Source organism: Dipteris shenzhenensis, chromosome 32 (assembly GCF_047967505.1).
Source record: "Dipteris shenzhenensis isolate YYH24624 ecotype China chromosome 32, Dip_SZ_1.0, whole genome shotgun sequence".
NCBI lineage: Eukaryota > Viridiplantae > Streptophyta > Polypodiopsida > Gleicheniales > Dipteridaceae > Dipteris > Dipteris shenzhenensis.
Genome location: NC_141627.1, coordinates 19992320 through 20014386, shown reverse-complemented (window position 1 = coordinate 20014386; position 22067 = coordinate 19992320). Strand labels below are relative to the sequence as shown.

The 22067-nt window shown below is 45.1% G+C and overlaps 1 protein-coding gene across 1 annotated transcript; it reads left to right on the top strand.

The window, feature by feature from the left end:
• Positions 1 to 3449: 3449 nt before the first annotated feature.
• On the top strand, positions 3450 to 21812 carry LOC147880432 (V-type proton ATPase subunit E-like). Its single transcript, XM_087370742.1, has 8 exons — positions 3450 to 3579; positions 3641 to 3660; positions 4544 to 4697; positions 6267 to 6367; positions 6468 to 6624; positions 20967 to 21160; positions 21270 to 21369; positions 21549 to 21812. Exons 3-8 carry the CDS (start codon positions 4596 to 4598, stop codon positions 21582 to 21584), a joined length of 690 nt encoding a protein of 229 aa, XP_087226868.1. The 5' UTR covers positions 3450 to 3579; positions 3641 to 3660; positions 4544 to 4595; the 3' UTR covers positions 21585 to 21812.
• The last annotated feature ends 255 nt before the right edge of the window (positions 21813 to 22067 follow it).

Sequence of the window (22067 nt, the reverse complement as noted above, 5' to 3'; positions counted from 1 at the left end):
CCCCCACATACATATCCTAGAGGTGCTTCCCTAGGGATATGGACAAGATTCAAGCCTAGTACAATGGCTTTTTGAGAGATAGAAAGTTCTAGAAAACTATTAACCTTTTCTCATTTTGAAGGCCATCTTTGCAAAGGTAATACATGAAACTAATGCAAAATCTCAACAATGGCAACATGACTAGGTGGTATGGGCAAGGAGGGACTGTGGAGGCCCCTTGGCATTACTAAATAGGCCTCTGTTGCTTATTAGCAAGAAACCGATGCCTATTAAATAGACCTCATGGATGACACAAAATAAGCCATTGCAATCCACAAAAGCCAGATCACTATGAGCATCAAGAACATATAGTTTGTACTATGCCTTTGGCAATCTAAAGATAGTTACTACTATGATGCGAAACTTTTATATCTTTTATATCTTTAGTTTATATTAGTATCGCTTTTATGTAGGTTTGATAAGATTGTGAGATCAAGCAATAGGTTTGATAAGATTATGAGATCAAGCAATAGCTTAGTGGCTATCCCATCAGTAGCCTTGGATCTCTCTCTCTCTCTCTCTCTCTCTCTCTCTCTCTCTCTCTCTCTCTCTCTCTCTTCCTTGAAAGTGTGAAGCTTCTATTGACAAGAGATCAGTGAGTTGTAGTTTCATCTCCTAGGAAAATTGAGATCTATACAAGTCATTTCTCTTTATTTTTCCACTTTCCTCTCTTGACCTCTCCTATTTCCTTAGGGCACTTATAGAATTCACATGAGTCATTATTTTCTAAAGCCATTGTGAGCATATATCCTTTGCTTCTAGTCAAATTGTATGGGCCTTTGATCATTGACAAAGGTGGACTGTTAAGAGAGCATTCTTCCCAGGCAAGCTATGTGTGAAAAGAGGACAGTTTGGCCCCCTAGTGGTAAATTGCTTATAACTTGGTGCTCATTTGTTCAATTTCAATGAAACTTATATCAACATGATGATCTTTCTAAGGAACATCATTATATGTATTAAATTTTGGTATCAAAGGTCAAAAGAGAAAGTTATGGAACTCTATGTGTGGACTATCTACTTCCATGATAGTTTTGACCCCCTAGTGGTAAATTGTGAAGTAGAAAGCTAAGAAGTGCATGAATTTTCACTACCCCAACTTCATGTCACATCTATTGGTGGAGATGGTGGGCAAATTATATTGGGAATATTAGATTTTATGTTCTACCTAGTATGGGCATGTGTTTTCATGTGTGATAAAAAGGATGCCTCGAAGAACTCCATTAGAAGAGATTACAGCAAGTCTAAGGGAATTGGAAGATTTTGAAGGTGATGCTCAAGCCATTTGCATAGTCCTTATGATCATATCCCTTATGTTTAAACTTTTGAATAATGAAAAGTGTCATCAAGCACAATGATAAATTGGGGTTTGCTTCATGCATTGGTAGCTTGATGTGAAGAAGAATTGAGTCTTTGGGTGGCTTTTGACTATGATAGTGGAGTCGTGATTCTTAATGCTTTCAATTTCTTTTGCTATGAAACAAATGAGAAGTATGACACCTTGAAAGTATTATGTGCACTTCCAATCGTAAGAAGAGTGCTTCTTGAATGCATGTATACATATTACACAGTGGCTTCATAGTCTTGGTTGGTCCAGTATTCTTGATGATTTGGTTGAAGACTACTTTTGAAGAAATGATTGGTTTGGTAAGGCTCTATGGGATATTATTTTAAATGTTGGTTCTTTCTTTCTTTGTTTCATCATGGTGAAGATTCTAGTGTTTTGAGGGACCCAAGGGCAAGACCCAGAGTCTTATCTTTGAGATTTTGTTTAAGGATGCTAAGTTTTTGGATGGTGCATGAAGGATGGTCTGAGACCCTACCATTATTTCTAGAAGGTATAGCCTTGAGTTGGCATGAGACCTTACTAAACTCTACCAAGGTGACCAAGGACCAAGTGGTGACTACAATGAAGTTGAAAGATAGCTTCGGGCTATTATCCCAATTTCTCTCTTTTCTGGATCAGAGATGCCTAGTCACATTCATTCATGAGGCAGTTAGGCATCATTAGCACCTACTCCGCTCTCAGAGACATGAGGAGCAAGACCCCGGTGGACTCTTCCCAAAGCATGATCATTGAGTTCTTTTACTCCCATTGATGCCCCATCAAACTCTTCTCTACATGTGATCTATCCATGACAAGCTCTGTCATATTTGAACCCCCCCTAATATCCATCTCTCCCCCAAGAGGGCGAAATTAAGCCTACCCCGGCACCCTCCTCTTTTAGATGGAGAGGACCAAGGTGACCAAGGACCAAGTGGTGACTACAATGAAGTTGAAAGATAGCTTCGGGCTATTATCCCAATTTCTCTCTTTTCTGGATCAGAGATGCCTAGTCACATTCATTCATGAGGCAGTTAGGCATCATTAGCACCTACTCCGCTCTCAGAGACATGAGGAGCAAGACCCCGGTGGACTCTTCCCAAAGCATGATCATTGAGTTCTTTTACTCCCATTGATGCCCCATCAAAACTCTTCTCTACATGTGATCTATCCATGACAAGCTCTGTCATATTCGAACCCCCCCTAATATCCATCTCTCCCCCAAGAGGGCGAAATTAAGCCTACCCCGGCACCCTCCTCTTTTAGATGGAGAGTGAGGTGTGTACACAGCAGCAATATGAAACTCAAAGATCACAATAGAGACCTGAACTCCCATAAAGGGGCCTTCCTTATCCTTACAGACCTCACAAGCTTTTAAAGGTTCCTTGACCAAAACTTTCATAGATATGACATTCATGGTCACATTTTTAAGCCGTTTGGACATACGTATCTATTAAGAAAAGTGCTTTCTGTGAACACTAGTTTGAAGCCTTGCTAGCAGCACAACAATCCAATGCCCAAGCATTGTGATAGGCTTAGAAACAACTTGCAAAATCCTTGTTAATCCTACTCTAGAGCACGCAAGCCTTCATCATCCCACTCCTCCTCTTAGAGGAGCTCCCTGTGCTGGGGCTGGCATTGGGGGATTCAGCGAGTCGACTTCTGATTGGGTAGTTGACTTGTGGAGTGTGGGAGCTCCTTGCTTGTCTGCAACTTCATCGGCTCCTCCTAGTCTAGCAAGCTTCACTTGCTCCTCCTTGTCCAGAAACCGTCATCGGATAGAGACTTCAAAGCTCAGACATAGGCAGCAACCGGCTCCTCCTAGTCCAAAGTTGGAATGCCGTTCCAATGCGAGCCAACTTTTCAATCCTAGCGGTGGTCCTGATGGATGCCTGCGGATGGGGGGCACGAGTACAAGCCTTCTTTTTGAGGGTGAGTTCGGACACAAGTTGTGTCCCCCCAGTGCCCAGGCCCTCCTCGCCCCTCCGCCCAAGCACTGGCCAAATCGCTCTGAGCGAATCACAGGGTTTGGCACCCAATTAAAGAGCAATAGGTGTCCGCTCTGTCTGGGCACCACACGACGGCAGTGACCGACATGTGGCAAGGGCTAAGCCGGTGGTGTGCCAGCTCACGATTGCACATGAATAGCCTGCCGGGGAACTCGGCAAAGTCAGCTTTTGCATGCTCTTCTTGATTCACCCAAACGCTGCACAAGCAGCGCATAAATCACACAAATCTTTCCGGCAAGTCTGTATCAGTAGCTCTTGTCGAAAATTTCTCTCCCTCAAGATCTGCCTCAGGTATGTTCTCTTCTCGCAGCATCGATCTCTTGTAATCTTTTCAATCTATATATCTCGAATCCGGACTCCTTGGATTGGTTAGTCGATGACTCGTCTTCGGAATCGAAGAGGTCGATCGTTTGCAGTAGAAGATATACCACCTTAACGAAAGGTCCCCATAATGTAACAAAAAAAATGCCTAACGAAAGCTGGCATTCTTTCTGTTGCATTGAGGGGACCTTTCGTTACTGTAGCGTATCTTCTACTGCGTCTGAGGCCTCGTTTGATGCTGAAACGAAACGGCATTACGAGAATTGTTTGCGCAATCGTTCACATTTCTTCCGATTCGTCAATACGAGAAGCGATCAAACGCGTTCCCGAAACGTCGGGTTTGGGGGCCCCTACTCCCGCTACGGAAACCGATTTGGCCGAAACAGTTCAAAGACAAGGGTCTGGGGGGGAAGTGATTGGGTAGGGTAGTGCGGCGATCTCCACGCTACAAGGTAAGGGTAGGTGTTGGAACGGGAAAGGAAAGCCAAAGATTAGGGTTGGGAAGATGGATTGTTAGTTCAACGAAAAATATCGTTAACGTCAAGGTTCACGCCACGGCCATAGGAAGTAATCTTCTTCCCTGCATAAATTCTTCACTCCTGTGTCCCCCATAGTTTAAAGGTCTAATTTCAGCTGCATTTGGTACTGGGACTGTGAAGCGTGTCACATCGGCTAGAAATGCGGACACCGCTCTAAAGTATCTGACCCACACAGAAATGTCAGCAAGCCATCCTCATCCACGTGAAGATGGTATTGAAGATGAAGTGACGTTTTCTTTGCAGTGTCTATTGGCAAGAGAGATCCCATAGTACCCAAGGCTTTAGCTGATTTGTTTGTGTTTGTGCCATTGCAGGGGATCTGAGGACACGTTTGTTATTACGTTGAGGACTTGCAGTAAAGTAAGGATGAATGATGCGGAGGTCTCCAAGCAAGTACAGCAGATGGTCCGCTTTATCAGGCAGGAAGCAGAAGAAAAAGCGAATGAGATAGCTGTATCTGCTGAGGAGGTCTGCGTTTGTCTGTTGGCTTTGCTGTTACTGAAAGACAATTTGTGTTTTGTATGCTTTCTGGTTTGCAGGCAATTATAGATGCGCTCGTTAGAATCAAATGTCAAAATGTATGGCATTAACTGAATGTGACTATAAAAACTCTCAAAGCCGCTAAAAACCCAACAAAAGCAAACAGAAGAACAAAAAACAAATAAACAGAGGCCACCAAAAAATGGATGTTTGACAGAAACGCTCCATACATGATAAACCATGCCACAGAAGCAAATCGTTTGCACATAAAATGTGTTCTTAACATTGCCTGGGTCTCGATTCTTGGTTAAGCAGTAAACTCAAACCTCAGTTTAAGTTCACAATTGTGCCGCATAGCTTGATGAGATTTGATTTGCCTACGAAGACTTGTATGTTGTAACACCACAAGCAACTAGCTTGGCGTCTTATTGATTGGTACCTTCATCAAATGTGCCCAATTCAGTTGGAGACCTTTGCTAGAAAACGCCTACTAATTGGCAAGTTTTCCTTTCAGGATTGGCATAGCGGTTCAGTTTTATCAAAGTTTACAATCACGATTATGACTCTCTCCTCTTTTGGCAAATTTTGTATTCTTGTGAACCGGCAGAATTGGCAGGACTATCCTCTGTAGCTTTTCTTTTCACAGGCTTCCATGTTGGCAGTCGTCGCATCCAGTTGCCCATGTGGCTTAGCAGCGGCACCCCTCTGAACTTGACCATGTGTCCCCCGTCAGCCAGGCATACAAGTATCTGCCACCTAGTCCTCTGATACACGGCTAAGCATGCATACTGCCATCTCTTAAGGAGAAAGTTTCGAAGGGCCTTAGGTCATTTGCTCTAGTCACGAAGTAGAGCATCGATAGCATAGCTACCAGGGAACACTGTTCCCCCTTCCAGAACGGGGGGAATGCCATTCCGTGAAGCCAGTGTACACCAGAACGTCCGGGACGTTGCCGGAACGGCTTGCAGGGATGGAATGCCTTCCCCCATTCTTGGAACAGATTCCCAGTCTGTCGATGCTCAGCCCTCACTCCACTCTCAACCCCCGTCTAAGTTCTCTCAGCCCCTTCTCTCCCCTCTCTTCCCCTTCTTTCAGCTCCCTCTCTCCACTCTCTTTCCTTCTTCCAGCCCTTTCTATCCACTCACATTGCAAACATCTTCATGAATGTACATTTCAGTTTCCTATGGATTTTTGTGTGTTTTTAAAAGTTCAAAGCTGAAATGGAAAGTTTAGAGCTATGGCTGGATAGGCATAGTGTTAGGGGCCTCTTTTATCGGTGGAGTTTTGAATACCTGGTTGATGTTTGGTTTTACTTTAGGAGCTGACATGTGAATTGCATTGAAAACCCAAGGGGCGTCTGTTTTTCTGCTGGTATTTGAAAGATGTTGTTAGCAAGCTTTTGCTGCTAGATTTTACTGTTTTCAAGTCTTCCCTGAATATATGATCACGTGTGTGAACACTTTTTTCCCTTTTTTGTGTTTACACTTTTTTGAGGCTCTATTCATAATTGAGTGGTGAAACTGAGAGTGGTATGATTCTAAACTTAAATGGCTGCAGGAGTTCAACATTGAGAAGCTGCAAATCGTTGAGGCTGAGAAGCGTAAAATAAGGCAGGAATATGAGCGCAAGGAAAAACAGCTGGAAGTACGCAAAAAAATGTAGGACAATACTCCTTGTTATATGTGCTGTAGAGATTAATCTCTGCATGTGGTATGTCATCTTCAGAGTTAACAATGTGTTTTGTGGATTCCATTACAGCGATTATTCCACGCAATTGAATGCTTCTCGGCTGAAGGTCCTGCAAGCTCAGGATGATCTTGTTCGTGGTATGAGGGAGGCTGCTGAGAAGCAATTAGCGTCTGTCAGCAGCAATCCTCATCATTATAAGCAGCTTCTCAAAGATCTTATTGTTCAGGTAAGTGAGACTTTCACTGTACAAACTTCAAAGATGCAGAGCAAGTCAGCTGTACCAAATGTTCCTTAAAGCTGCCCTCCTTAGATCTCCATAGGCTTCTAATTTTAAAAATGATATGCAAAGCAATGTAAAGTCTGCCTCTGAGACTGCATTGGAGACATGAGATGTTTATGTCAATACTGTGTAAGACACTGTATGAGCTCCTTAGTGATTGAAGGAAATGCATTTGCTATCCTGTTTGTAACGGAATGTGAATGTCAAATATTGGCTTGTGCAAATTGTGGTTTCCAGAAGAGCATGTTGATTAAAGCTTCCTTTGAGATTCCGGAATCTTTCGAAACCCAGATGGCAGCTTATGCTTGGGTACTGATGAGAACATAAGCATAGCTTTGCTTACTAAGTTTTTTTTTTTTTTTTCTAGAGTCTCTTACAAACCCTTTTCCTTTTTTCTTTCTCCCTTTCTATGAAAAATTTGTAAGATCGAATATTCAATAGTCTTATGACGGCATATATATTCCTTTGAGATCCCGGCTCGGTAATTATACACCTAATATATGTATAAACACAATATGCTCTCTACTAAAGATTGGTGATTATCGGGGAAAAACAAACAAACAAGAGAGCTTTTAGCAACTTTAGAAAAGGCAAAAGTGGCAAATAAAGAGTACAGATTTATGAGAACCGAAAAGATACATGGTATGCAGTAATAAGCAAGGGCACAAGTGAAGTAGTTATTACAGAGAATGATATCAACGATGGTAATATTATTGCCTGGTGTTAGATGTAAAGAAAGTCACGGGCATGCTCCAAGCCTAAGGCCATCTGACTGGCTGCGGCATTGAAGCAATGCAGTCAGCACGCTTCTAGATTCAGTCAGCTAGCATGGGCAAACTTGTAAGTTGTGAGCATAGAGATAGATTACATGTATGGCGAATTCACCCTCCTAATTCCATCACATATATGTCAATATAAACACAAACAATGCAAGAAATAGAAATATGTGAACACTTGGAACTCTTAAAAGTTACATCATGCAAAACAGGGATTAGATAGACTACAAAAATAAGATTCAATAAGCACTTGTTTGCAGGTACAGTCTTTAATATTGAAGCCAACCCATTAGCTCTATCAAAAAACTTTTCTGTTATTAGGTGCTGTCCTTGTTAAGTTCATTGCATGGAACTAGTGGGTTGGCTCCATGATCCTTTTGAAAAGTTTTAAGTTCTGTCCTTGTTAAGTCTATCACATGGATCCTCTGCCTCCCCCAAACAAAAAACAAACAAACCTGAAAGTTGTTTTTGATGTTGCAAATAAAAAATTCAAAGAGGTTGACACTTCCAAACATTTGAGCATGTGGATTTGTTTCAATTCAAAGTACACGAGTTTCTTTGCAACTTTTTGTAACATGTGTTTGGACTATGGCGTTATAAAGTGTCACTAGTGACGAGCGAGGAAGGGGTGTCAGAATTTCAAGTGCTGAAGTATGCACCTTTGCACAGCAGATAACGAAGACAACTCCCACAAACTGTAAATGAAACACAGAGAGAGAGCAGCAAACATACTTCCAAAAAATACTCAGTTTAGGTCACCACAAGAGTGGCCGAAACTGCTTCACGATGAAGACAAGCATCCAGTAAAGTGCTGGGCAAGAAACAGTCTGGAAAGACTGATCAAAACTGAGGTAGATCTGCGAAGGAGGGCCCCAGAATATCTGCTCCTGCGTGCCTTCAAAACAGGGCTTCAGTGGGATGTAGATAGTGAGGGCCCCTCCCTCACTTATATAGGGCCATCTGCCCTAGAATCTGCTGACCAAACCTACTAACTGAGTCTCTCCCAGCTGACTGGGTTGGCCCAAATCCTGCTGACTAAACCAGGTTGACCTGGTTTGGTAGGCCACTCTTTCAGGCAGCTTCAAGGCGACCATGATGTGGCCAACTTTCCCTCATGACAAGGTTGCAGACTGCAACCCTACTATGCTGCGAACTGCAGCTCACCCTACCCTTCCCTTCCTACAGATCCACTGCCCTGATGTCCTTATATGGGGGCTCACAGGTGGATCAATGCTCTTGCTAACACCCCCACTTATTGACTCAATGTGGGCCATCCCCATATGTCGAATGTGATGCTCCATCTGCTCACAAGTAAGAGCCTTGGTGAATCAGGATTCACTTTTGCAGGGCAGTAAGTTAGCACCTCAATGTGCTTCATCCGAACATGGAACACTAGGTTCTTCGCGATTGCAATTCAACTCTGGGTGTCGCAGTAGATCTCCACGGCTTCTTCTATAGAACTTCCATGTCTTCAAGGATCCACCTGAGCCATAAGGGCTCGCATGATGCCATGCAGGATGCTCTTTATTCTGCCTCCATAGATGAAAAAGGGACCGTTGGTTGCTTCATACTAAGCTAGGAAATGACCCTTGACCCTAGTAGAAAACAGTAGCCAGTTATGGAATGTTAGTGTCCCCACCTGTGGCCCAATCAGAATCACAATACCTGAAGAAATCGATCCCTATGCAGTTCAAGATCCCTTATCCTGAGGTATCCCTCAAGTACTGTGAAACCCACAAGCAAGCTTGCCGATGATTCTCCCGAGGTTTTGATGAGAACTGGCAAAGTAGTCCCACTGAAAATGTAATGTCGGGGTGAGTGAGTGTGAGGTAGAGTAAGCTCCCCACAAGTTGTCGATACTTAGTTGAATCCACTAGCTTGGAAGCATCTTCTTTGCTGAGTTTGTCCCTGACTTTCGTGGGTATGTTTGCCTCCTTGGACTGTTCCTTTTGGAACCGCTTTAGAATCTCTTTGCAGCTTTTCCTGAGAGGTGAAAGTCTTCTTTTCTTCCTGCCACATCTCAATCCCCAAAAAATAATGCACCAGTACAAGGTCAGTCATCTCAAACTCTATTCATGCATGAGAGTCTTTCCCTTTCTTTTCTTGTGTTGAGACCCGCTCTAGGGATAAGATCATCCACATAGTGAATCACCATCACTTTTTTGTCTGTCTTTGAATGAAGCTACCTATTTGCATCTGATGAACTTTGACAAAGACCAATCTGTGAGCAGTAGTCATTGATGCGTTGGTATCATGCTAGGGCGCTTGTTTTATATGTACACCATGGTCCTCAATCCTTGCGGCTGCTCCACATAGACTTGCTCTTCCAAGACTCCATTGAGAAAAGTAGACTTCACATCCATCGGATGGGCCACTTATAGTGGCAGCTAGTGCTATCAATGTCCAAATTGTTTCCATTTGTTGGTGCAAAGGTCTCATCAGAATCTAGGCCTTTAGCCTGTGAGTAACCCTTGGTCACCAACCTTGCCTTGTTCTTTTTTTTAAAAGAAAGGAACCTTCTATTAATGCTTGAAAGACTTCATACAAAACAGCAGCCCCGGGGGTGCTGAGTATGGAAAAAAACCGGAAAAGGTTGAAAGAAAAACCAGCCTGTTCCAGAGAAACCCAGCTCACTGCCTAGGGGATCTTTGGTACCGGGGCTAACAGCCAAGTGGGGGGACTATACAACCAGCGAATCCCTCGCGGAGTGAAGACGTAGAAAACTCCTGCAGGGCAAGCCTTGCAGAATCGAGCACGCCTCTCAATGTCGCTCTAGAGCCTAGAGTCCCACGCTCCCAGGTGGAGCGTAGAGTGTGTAGATGATATCCTGCCAGATGGCGACCATGGTAGCCGAGGGTGGAACTAGATGCTCACCCATCACATGACTGCAGCGAGCCACCCAAATGTTCCATGCAGTGATACTGGCTACCACCTCCCAAACGCTGTCCTTTGGAGGAGAAAGGGGAACTAGGCTATCAGGAGGGACTGCCTCATGGAGCGCTATTCTTTGAATGCTCTGACCCCTGTATCCGGTAGGCGGGGAGATCTCATCAATCTGGGACGCGTGTCCTCCCTCAGTCAACTAGGCCACCATCCCCTAGGTGTAGTCCCTCTAAAGACTCTGCAAACTCTGCATACGGGTCATGATCCTAAGGGCTCCCATCCAGATCCTCGCTACTCTGTGACAGCTCCAAAGGCAATGCGGAATCTCGTCTCCAGGAAACCACCAGAGCAACAATGGTTGTATATGCTTATGCCGTATTAGCGGACATGCAAATTCCACCTTGTGAAGTTTTCGTCCAAGTTGCGGCTTGCTGGTATTGCGATAATTATTTCCATCTTAAATGGTGCGTTGCTCTATCAGCTAGATTTAGATGCTCGTTTGGGAGAGATTGAAATGAAATCATTTAGTCTTCACAAACAGTTGTAGCTTGAATGAAGAGATTTGGACTACTTTTTATTAGCCTTCTCCTTTAGTGCTAGCCTTCGTCATGGATGAGTTTGCCCTTCACCTCCAGAGTGCCGACAGAAACTCAGTATGAAGACTTTGTATAAATGGATGCTCAAGTATGTGTGGGTGTGTGGATTTGTATGTGTGAGAGCATATTTTTATACTATGGTCTACACCCACTGTTGGGCGCTGATGACGTCAGTGGGGATGTCATAGTAGCTAGTCCCTGCTATGCATGATGGAGTTTATGGTTTTCAACCTTGTGAGTGACTATCATGAGATTGAAACTGCACTATGTTGTGTTTTTAAAGGATGAGTTTGGGAATGTTCCTGGATTCATCTAGGTATATGCTTCTGCCGTATTAGCGGACATTCAAATTTCACCTTGTGAAGTTTTCGTCCAAGTTGCGGCCTGCTGGTATTGTGATAATTCTTTCTATCTTAAATGGTGCGTTGCCCTATCAGCTAGATTTAGATTTAGATGCTCGTTGGGGAGAAACTAAAAAGAAAACGTTTAGACTTCACAAGCAGTTGTAGCTTGATTGAAGATTTTGGACTACCTTTTGATTAGCCTTCTCCTTTAGTGCTAGCCTTCGTCATGGCTGAGTCTGCCCTTCACCTCCGGAGTGCCGACAGAAACTCAGTACAAAGACTTTGTATAAATGGATGCTCAAGTATGTGTGGGTGTGTGGATTTGTATGTGTGAGAGCATATTTTTATACTATGGTCTACACCCACTGTTGGGCGCTGATGACGTCAGTGGGGATGTCATAGTAGCTAGTCCCTGCTATGCATGATGGAGTTTATGGTTTTCAACCTTGTGAGTGACTATCATGAGATTGAAACTGCACTATGTTGTGTTTTTAAAGGATGAGTTTGGGAATGTTCCTGGATTCATCTAGGTATATGTGTGGGTGTGTGGATTTGTATTTGTGAGAGCATATTTTTATACTATGGTCTACACCCACTGTCATAGTAGCTAGTCCCTGCTATGCGTGATGGAGTTTATGGTTTTCAATTTTATGAGTTGACTATCGTGAGATTGAAACTGCACTATGTTGTGTTTTTAGAGGATGAGTTTTCATCTAGGTATATCATTGTGTTAAAGATGTGGACAATTGTATTGACTTCCTTTGCCCAAAAGGACCTTGGAACATTTTTACCTCTCAACATGCTCAAACCCATCTCCACAATTGCTCGATTCTTCCGCTCCACTACCCTAAATTCTCCCCCTTGGTTTGTGTTGAAAGTCTTGACTTTCTTCCTGTTTCTTTTTCCACCTTAGTCCTCCATTCTTTGAATTTCTGAAGGGCCTACCTTAACCCTGAAAGTGATATGGTGGGCATGGGAACCACCTCCAATGGGTCAGTGGTCCGATTCTTGGCCTTTGTCGAGGATGGTGCATGGTGTTGCCTTCCATGCAAGCTCTGTAAACTTCTCACTGGTTTGATAGTTGTACATGCCTATAATGTGGACATCAATCAGGGCATAGACAATAAGGTTTTAGCCACAGTGATAGCACCATTCCCTTTGGGACAGCGGTGAACAATAGGTTTTACCGACTTGAAGATCTTATTATACACGGGATAGACAACATAAAGAGTCTCATGGATTCAACGATTAAAATGCAGAAGTAAAGGATAAAAAAGGAGAATCTTCGAAATTAAAAGTCAGATTAGGCATGCTTATTAGAAGTTGGATGCAAAGATGCAATGCGATGAAGTCAAAGGCTCTACCACGTCATCACAGACCCTCTACATAGCAGTGTGCTATTCCCCTCTCTCTCTCTCTCTCTCTCTCTCTCTCACATTTCGTCCTCAGCCAAGGGATTGCAGAAACACTTGGAGGACTTGGAGATGTTTTGCAAAGAGAGGGACTTGACAGTCAACCTTGGGAAAACCAAGGTTATGATCCTCAACACATCCCAAGCAGTGCCTCATCGATGTCAACGTCGACATAGTTTCACTTATCGAGGGGAGCCAGTGGAGAAAGTGCAGTCCTAGGGGTAGTATTCATAGGACTAGTCTTCACGATGACCCATGCCGCCAGAGCACGACACACACGAGGGAAGGGTGCCCTGGCTCAATTAGAGAGACAATGTTTCTAGGCGCATTTCTAGGATCCGCCGACGAAGGGCTGGCTTTTTGACACTCCCGTGAGATCGACTGCCATGTATGTAGTACTTTTTTGGGGGAGTGACCTTTCAGCTACTGACTAGAAGGGATTTGAGAGGATACAAGTGATCATGGGATCTAGGATGATTCGGAGTAAGCCTTCAGTTTCCCATCATATCATACCGGCAGAGTTCGCCATGACACCTCTGCAGGTGGACGCCCTCTTCTAGACCGTGACTTTTCTCCATAGAGTTTGGCCCTATCTCAGGGGAGATTACTGAGACTGGCATTGGAGTCATCCTAACGAATGGCAGAGAGAGGCATTGATACAGTATGGTATGCGTGGGTGTCCACATGGTTTGATAGCCACGGTATCCAGATGGATAGGCTCCCCCCCTTCCAGTACAGCATGGATGCACCATCAGAGCTCATTCCACATGATGAGATTAATCATATCATACGGTTAGACCTTCTCTAGCTCCACACATCTCGGGCTTGGGACAGCAGTGAACAATAGGTTTTACCGACTTGAAGATCCTATCATACACTGCATAGACAACATAAAGAGTCTCATGGACTCAACAATTAAAATGTAGAAGCAAAGGATAAAAAAGGAGAATCTTCATAATTAAAAGTCAAATTAGGCATGCTTACTATAAGTTGGATGCAAAGATGCAATGCGATGAAGTCAAAGGCTCTACCAAGCCATCACAGACCCTCTACATAGTGTGCTATTCGCCTAGAGCTCTCTCTCTCTCTCTCTCTCTCTCTCTCTCTCTCTCTCTCTCTCTCTCTTTCTCATATTTCGTCCTCAGCCAAGGGACTGCAGAAACACTTGGAGGCCTTGGAGATGTTCTGCAGAGAGAGGGACTTGGCAATCAACCTTGGGAAAACCAAGGTTATGATCTTCAACACATCCCAAGTAGTGCTTCATTGACGTCGACGTCAACATAGTTTCACTTATCGAGGGGAGCCAGTGGGGATAGTGCAGTCCTACACGTACCTAGGGGCAGTCTTCACAGGACTAGTCTTCACGATGATCCAGCACGACACACACGAGGGAAGGGTGCCTTGGCCTGATTAGAGAGATAGTGTTTCTATGCGCAATTCTAGGATCCACCGATGAAGGGTTGGCTTTTTGACATTCTCGTGAGACCGACTGCCATGTATACATCACCTTTTTGGGGGTGTGACATTTCAGCTACTGACTAGAAGGGATTTGAGAGGCTACAGGTATCATGGGATCTAGGATGATTTGAAGTAAGCCTTTAGTTCCCCATCAGATCATATAGGCAGAGTTCGCCATGACACCTCTGCAGGTGGACGCCCTCTTCCAGACCGTGACTTTTTTCCACAGAGTTTCGGCCCTATCTCAGGGGACATTACCGAGACTGGCACTAGAGTCATCCCTACGACTGGCAGAAAAAGGCTTTGATACAATATGGTATGCGCGGGTGTCCACATGGTTTGATAGCCACAGTATCCAAATGGATAGGCTCCCCCCTTCTAGTACAGCATGGATGCACCATCGGAGCTCATTCCACATGCGGAGATTAACCGTATCATACGGTTAGACCTTCTCCAGCTCCACAAGTCTCGGGCTTGGGGGGGGGATCATAAGTTCCCCACCAAGACCCAATTCTATCTTGACCACTTTCTGAGGATATCATCAAGCCCCAGTACCTCGAGGATAGGAAAGTCTCACACGCCTTGCGGATTACTATTAGACAGATACGAGTCTCATCCCACCAGTTGTGGATTGAGGCAGGGAGAGCTGCCAGCATACCTAGAGAGCAGCGGGTCTGTAGAATATGCATGATGGGGGAGGTCGAGACAGAGGAGCATTTTCTATGTGTCTGTCTGGCCTGCCATTAGATCCGAGGGTGATCCCACTATCTCTTTCAAGAGGGGCTCGGCTTCGGACCACTCACACGGCTGGTACATTTACGCAACTAGGTTTGCATTGGGCTCTGTTTGCTGCGTGGTCAAGTTCTCTGCTGTAAATTCAGTTTACTGTTCTTTATTACAGCAAGGATGGAGGACAAAGATTCTACAGTTGCCTCTTCAGCCCCTTCTCTTCCTTCCTCCTCCTTCAGATTCCTCTCATTCACAATCCCGAACTTCGGAGAGTCGGGGAAGCTAGACGGGTCGAACTATCCAATCTGGAAGATGAAAATCCGGAGCCATCTTGTGGCCCGAAAGTTGTGGAAGTTAACAACGGGGGTGGAGGCAAAACCGGAAGACTTGCTGGACAATAAGGGGAAGATTCTCATTCCAGTGGATCGTGAAGAACTTGAGAATTGGGAAGAGAGAGATGCCCGCTCCCTAGCATTAATCATTGGGATCACGGCGGACTCTGTTCTTCCGCACATCCAGATAGCCGAGACGTTTGTAGAGGCGTGGGCTATCCTGAAGGATTTGTATGAAACGGACAATACATCTCGAATTCTGATGCTCCAACACTAACTATACAATCTGGACATGACTGAGGCAAACAATGTTCATGACCATCTGACAAAAGTCAAGATGGTAAGGGACCAACTCGTGGCAGTTGGTTAGATGGTAGATTCAAGTCAACTGGCACTGTTGATCTTACACAAGCTACCTCGAAGCTTTAAGAGTTTCGTGACTACGGTCACTGCAGGACAGAGGGCCAAGCCTCTCACCTTTGAAGAGCTTGGGCCTTTACTATTGCAGGAAGAGGCTCGGGAAAAACTGTTTACTCAATCGGACGAGAAGGCTCTCGTGGCAAGGGACAAGCCCGGCAAGGGTAAGTTCAAAGACTCCAAGAACAAAAGCAAGACCGAGGATGCAGAGAAAAAGAGGCAGATGAAGTGCTTCTACTGCGAGAAGCTTGGTCATTTTGCTAAAGAGTGCCGCAAGAAGAAGGCGGACCTCAAGAAGGAGTAGTCTAAGTCCAAGGAGGAGCCAAAGATCGAATCGGCAAAGGTCACGACCGGCGCTCTTTTCATCATCATTGAGTACTGCTCCGCTTATGCAGTTAGTGAAGGAGAGGAAGGTTGGCTTTAAAGCACATGTCCAACAAGGATTGGTTCAAAACCATGGAAGGTACGCATCCCGATTCTAAGGTCACTGTTGGGGATAACCGGTCATGCCTTGTGAAGGGTGTTGGTAGTATTCCGTTCATCATGACTGCAAGAAACGAGGAGTTGATTTCCGGTGTACTATATGTTACGAACTTGTGCAAGCAAACGGACAAGTGGTGGCTCAAAGGTGTCGAGGAGCATGGGTTATATCCGCTCAATGCTCTGTTGGTGCACGGGGAGCATGGCAGATCCATATTATGACATGAGTGGTTCGGTCACGTCAACTATGGCAGTCTCTTCGAGATGTAGAAGACAAAGATGGTGGATGGACTTTCACTGATTGTAGGCAATGATCGTGTCTATAGGGTTTGTGTGGAGGACAAGCAACACAGGGACAAGTTCCCACAGGAGGCCTCATCACGGGCCAAGAAGCCGCTTGAGTTGGTTCACGCCAACATCTGCGGCCCAATGTCGAAATTCATTCGCAGGTTCGCAATATTCTCTCTTATTAGTGGATGATTTCAGTCGCATGACATGGGTATTCTGTCTGGCTAAGAAATCTCAGGCTTTCGAGAAATTCAAAGATTGAAAGGCCGAGGTAGAGAAGGAGAGCAGGGAGGTAATCAAAGCCTTTTGCACCGACAAAGGGTGAGGATTTACTTCTACCGAGTTCAATGGATTTTGCAAGAAGCACGGGATTAAGAGACAGCTCACTATAGCTCGCACATCTCAACAAAATGGAGTTGCTGAGAGAAAGCATAGGACCGTCACAGAGATAGGGTTGATCGTGTTGCGAGGGAGGAATCTCTCGAAAGCCTACTGGGGTGAAGCCGTGAACATTGCCGTTCACATCCTCAACAGAACCAAGACCAAGGTTTTTATGATAAGACTCCATACGAAGCTTATTATGGTAAGAAGCCATCATATCTCATCTAAGGTTTTTCGATTCTAGAGCATTTGTGCATGTATATAAAGATGAGCCGACAAAGCTGGATCCCCATAGCCAGAGCTCTATCTTTGTGGGATACAACAAAGAGTCCAAGGCCTACCGCCTATTCGACTCGGACAAGAAGAAGATCATTATCAGCAGGGATGTGATCTTTGAAGAGACTGAGCCACAGCTTGTCGAAGAGGTTCCAGAACTTCCAGCATTACCCCCACTCAAAGTCACCATCCGAGAGGTGGAGCCGATTGAAGACCCCGAGGAGGAGGAGGAGGAGCATGCCATTCCAGAGTCAACTCCCAAGTCAACTCCATCAAAAGCACCTCCATCTGAGAAGAAGCTACCTCAATGGTATTTGAAGACGTTAGCAGACTCACGGGTCACGAACATTCTCGAGAGCAATTCCGAAGCATCAGAGGCAAATCTCTTTCTCGACATAGAGCGGGATTTGCGGCTGGTATTGATTCTATATGTGGATGACCTCATCATTATTGGGGATCATACGAAGAAGATTGCTAAGGTCAAGAGACTTCTTATGGAGGAGTTCGAGCTGACGGACTTAGGCATACTTCACTACTTTCTTGGGATTGAGGTCTTCACTACTTTCTTGGGATTGAGGTGAAGCTAGGAGAGAGCAGTATCTTTATTTCACAGGAGAAGTATTGCAGGGAACTACTCAAAACGCTTTGAGATGGAAAATTGCAAAGCAGCAGTGACTCCCATGGAAACTAGTCTGAAGCTGAGTGTGCGTGATCCATCTCAGCCGGTTGATTCATCACTATATCGACGCTTAGTGGGGAGTTTGCTTTACCTCACCAATACCCAACCAAATATTTCCTTCGTAGTTGGATTGCTCTGTCGGTTCTCCGCCATACCCAAGAAGGCTCATTGGGACGCAGGTATGAGGGTGCTAAGGTACTTGAGGGTACTTGCAAATACGGCATCACTTATACCAGAGGCATTGAGTTGGGAGGTTTTTGTGATAGTGATTGGGCAGGTGACATTGATACCCGGAGATTGACCTCTGGATATTGTTTCTTACTCTCTTCAGGAGCTGTGTCATGGTTGAGTAAGATACAACCTATTGTCGCCCTTTCATCTACAGAGATGGAGTACAGGGCTGCCTGTACAGCGGCATGTGAAGCATTGTGGCTCAATTGGATCTTGGAGGACATGAATGTGGCCCAAGAAGATGCGACTGCGGTTATGTGCGACAACCAAAGTTGCATAGCGATCGCCAACAACCCCATGTTTCACGCACGGACGAAGCACATCGAGATCCACTACCACTTTGTTCGAGACCTCATCAACGAAGAAGTCATAGAGTTGATATATTGCCCGACCAATGACAACATCTCTGATGTCTTCACGAAGGCGCTTCCCAATGAGCAGATGAAACACCTCATTCGACGCATGGGGATCGGCCCAGAGTTGTGTCATTGAGAGGGGGTGTTAGAAGGTCACTGCCCCACCTGTGAGCCCCCGATTTGAGGGGACAAGGAGGCAGAAGACCATAGGGGGTAAGGCCTGGTTGCCCTCGTTCAACGTACGGAACGTTCCGTACTGTTCCGTTTGTTTGTTTTGGATGACTGGTTTTGTTATTGCTGGTGGTTCTGCCAAACTGAGTTTGGGCCTCCCAAATGGCAAGGTTCCATATAAACCCCCTCTCTTCTGAGTCGTCACTATGATCTCACACCAAGCATCTACCTCCGACTCTGAGTCTGGACTCTCCCCTCTCCATCTCCAACAAGTGACAAGGCTCAAGCTGCATCAAGCATCTTCATCTCTCCCCCTCTTTATCTCCATCAGGCACCTATATTACATGTTTGTACAAGTTTTAAAGCTTGTACAAGTACCTACTCCAAAACTCTAAAATCTTGTCTTTTTTTTTTGGGTATTGAACGTACCATCGGACGTATGCCTAAGATTTTTTAGTTTGTTTAGTACCGCACTAATATCGAACAGTACGCATCGAACGTGATCGTACGTGTCAACCATGGGGTAAGGGAAGAGGAAAAGACTGAAGACCTACCTGGCCTGGAACCCGTGCAGCATCCTAGGCGCCTCTTAGAGAAGCATACGGGCGGCATTAGGGACTGCAGCAGCAGCCCATGTGCTGGGCACATGGGCCCTTATATAGGCCTGGCCCAAGCCAGCCAGATCAGCCAGGAAAGGCCGACCCAGCTTGGTCGGTGGGGCCTTGCAGGTCGGTGCCTAGATCAGGGAGCCGACTCCCTGGTCGGCCTAGCCCCTCCTATAAAAAGCCTTCATTCCCCCCTCATTCCTCATCACCTGCATAGACAACCTTGCACACAAGCAAGCGCGCAGAGGGAGAGGAAGAGGAAGGCTCAGCAATTGACAGCATCTCGGAGCTGTTTGTACACGCTCATCCTTGAGCTTTTGTTTGCCCGCTTTTGTGGAGGAATATATCTGAGTTTCTGTCCTATCTCTCTTTCCGTCTTTTTGAGTGTTGTATGAGCTAGATAGGGAGTGAGGTGTGAGTGATTCTATCCTCTATTTCCACCAGATGCCTTAAGACACCGAGCTAGATCGAGCGCAGACACGCGTCACTGATTTTTACGCATCCGAGCCAGCACCAGATGAGATTGATCTCGAGGAGACGAGAGCACTATGGATCAGCAGTGAGACCCGTCACCAGGATGTGGCTAGACGAGAGATGCGAAGACCACATATGGCACGTCGGGTGACCAGAGCACGCACGATTGAGGTCCGGCCTATCTCAGCCCTCCTTAGAAAGGACCGCCAAAGACGAGGCATTACTCTCGATGTAGCCAAAGATCCAGGAGAGCGCGCCCCCTGCCACTGCGGGAGAGAGCCCAGTAGACACAGATATGTGAGTTCTTTGCATCACATCAGAGGGCCATCAGGGAGCCGGGTTATATAGAGCCTGCACATGTACTTGGAGCTTTGGTTCTGAGCAGTACTTGATGGCTCTTTTCCTACTATTTTGTACTAGCTTTTTGCATTTTCAGCACTTAGCACTCAGCACTCAGCAAGGGCCTTAGTGAGCCCTTTGCTTCAGCCCATAGTTGCTTGTATGAGTTACATATGTTTTGTACCTTGTCTCATAGACCCGCGAGGTCTCCTCAAGACGTTAATACACCTCTCTCTCTCTCTCTCACCCACACACACACACACCCACACACACAAGATGCAATACGATGAAGACAGAGGCTCTACCAGTCCATCACATCTCTCTACATAGAAGTATGCTATTTCGTCTTTCTCCCCCCCCCCCCCCTCCCCCCCAAACAACACACACGCACACGTGTGTGTGTGTGTGTGTGTGTGTGTGGTTTCCCTAGTGCTTCCATTGGCAGGAACTTCAGGCTGTTTGGTTTTCATGCTGTGAGACAGGGATATGATCTTCTTTTCTATTGGGTGCATTATTGGGCACTCTGGACCCTCTAGAAGGACGGGGCTTTGGTGATCCCCCTCTGGCTAAATACCAGCTCTTCTGTTCCTCTTTACGACAAGCATTTTATGATTGTTTGCATGCACGGGACATGGATTATCCTTCGTTCTTGTCATATAATGATGTCTTCTGATGTTTGTAGTTCTTAGTCCTGTTCTTTGGGACTGTTTTTTGTAATATAATGACAGATGGATCCCCCCCCCAAAAAAAAAGTGTGCGCCTTTGTGTACACATATACTTATATACATACGTACGTACGTACGCACATGTGCGCGTGCGTGTGAATATCTTTAGCTTATGAGTAGTAGCTGTCTCACTTTGGGACAGCTATGAATGTACATTCTTCTCAATAAAAGGTTCTTTTACCAAAACAAAAATATAAGGGGGTGTGTGTCTATGTATGTATGTATGTGTATGTATATGTATATGTAGATGTATGGATGGATGGAGAAGAGAGAGAGAGAGAGAGAGAGAGAGAGGGAGGGAGAGGTGTCTCAGTTTCTGTGTGGGGTTTGCTCCAGGGTTTGCTTCGTCTTAGAGAACCATCTGTACAGCTGCGCTGTAGAGAGAGTGATCTGGAGCTGGTTCAGGATGTTATAGAAGCATCAAAGAATGAATACTTGGAGAAGACAAATGCAGAGGATGTTGTAGTTCATGTGGACAATGCAAAGTTTTTGTCACCAGCCATGGAGTCAAAGGAGGCAGCACATTTCTGGTATAATCTCTGTTTATTTGCTCCCAAAGGTGTCCATGTACCTTACATTTCAATTGTCATCGATAACTTTATATAAGATAGAGATAACTAGCTAGATTGAATCCTGCAGCACTGGAGGAGTCGTATTAGCATCAAAGGATGGACGAATCGTCTGTGAAAATACATTGGATGCCAGATTAAATGTGGTTTTCAAGCAGAAACTCCCTGAGGTAATTGAAGATGTTGTGTTTATCTCCCAACGGAGATGAAAAAAAGTGAATAAAAACATTGCTCTTTTGGCACATCCCTGATTGAGAGCTTTCTAAAGACGTGGTGGTAAAGCAGATCTGGTCTTTTCAAGTTTTCTATGTTGTGGCCTTTCAATGACATTGGGCTTTATGTCTGACAGATTCGGAAGCGTTTGTTTGGGAGTACAGGTGCCTGAGTTCTTTGTACCAGTAGTGTCGTTAACATGAGCCATTGTTCGAAGAAGAGTAAGCTTGACAAGTGATGCATTATGGAGTAAATGTTTGGGGATCATTACTTGACAATTTATTGATCAGTGGTTAGAACACAGTGATGGCATAGTGTTTGATTTGTTATTATGCTCAGTTTGACTCATCGGGGATATCAAATTCTTTTTTTATTGGTGCAAGGGATCGATTGAACAGTCTGTTGTGCCCTCTTGAGTCTTGTAGTCATACTTCTGTTGTGCCGGGTGCCCTCTTGAGTCTTGTAGTCATGCTTCTGCCGTACTAGCAGACATGCAAATTTCACCTTGTGAAGTTTTCGTCCAAGTTGCGGCCTGCTGGTATTGTGATAATTCTTTCTATCTTAAATGGTGCGTTGCCCTATCAGCTAGATTTAGATTTAGATGCTCGTTGGGGAGAGAATGAAAATGTTTAGACTTCACAAGCAGTGGTAGCTT

Coding starts and splice junctions, on each gene's coding strand:
- LOC147880432 (XM_087370742.1), top strand. CDS start 4,596: ATGAATGATGCGGAGGTCTCCAAGCAAGTACAGCAGATGGTCCGCTTT. Junction 4,698..6,266: donor TAGCTGTATCTGCTGAGGAG/GTCTGCGTTTGT, acceptor AAATGGCTGCAG/GAGTTCAACATTGAGAAGCT. Junction 6,368..6,467: donor CTGGAAGTACGCAAAAAAAT/GTAGGACAATAC, acceptor ATTCCATTACAG/CGATTATTCCACGCAATTGA.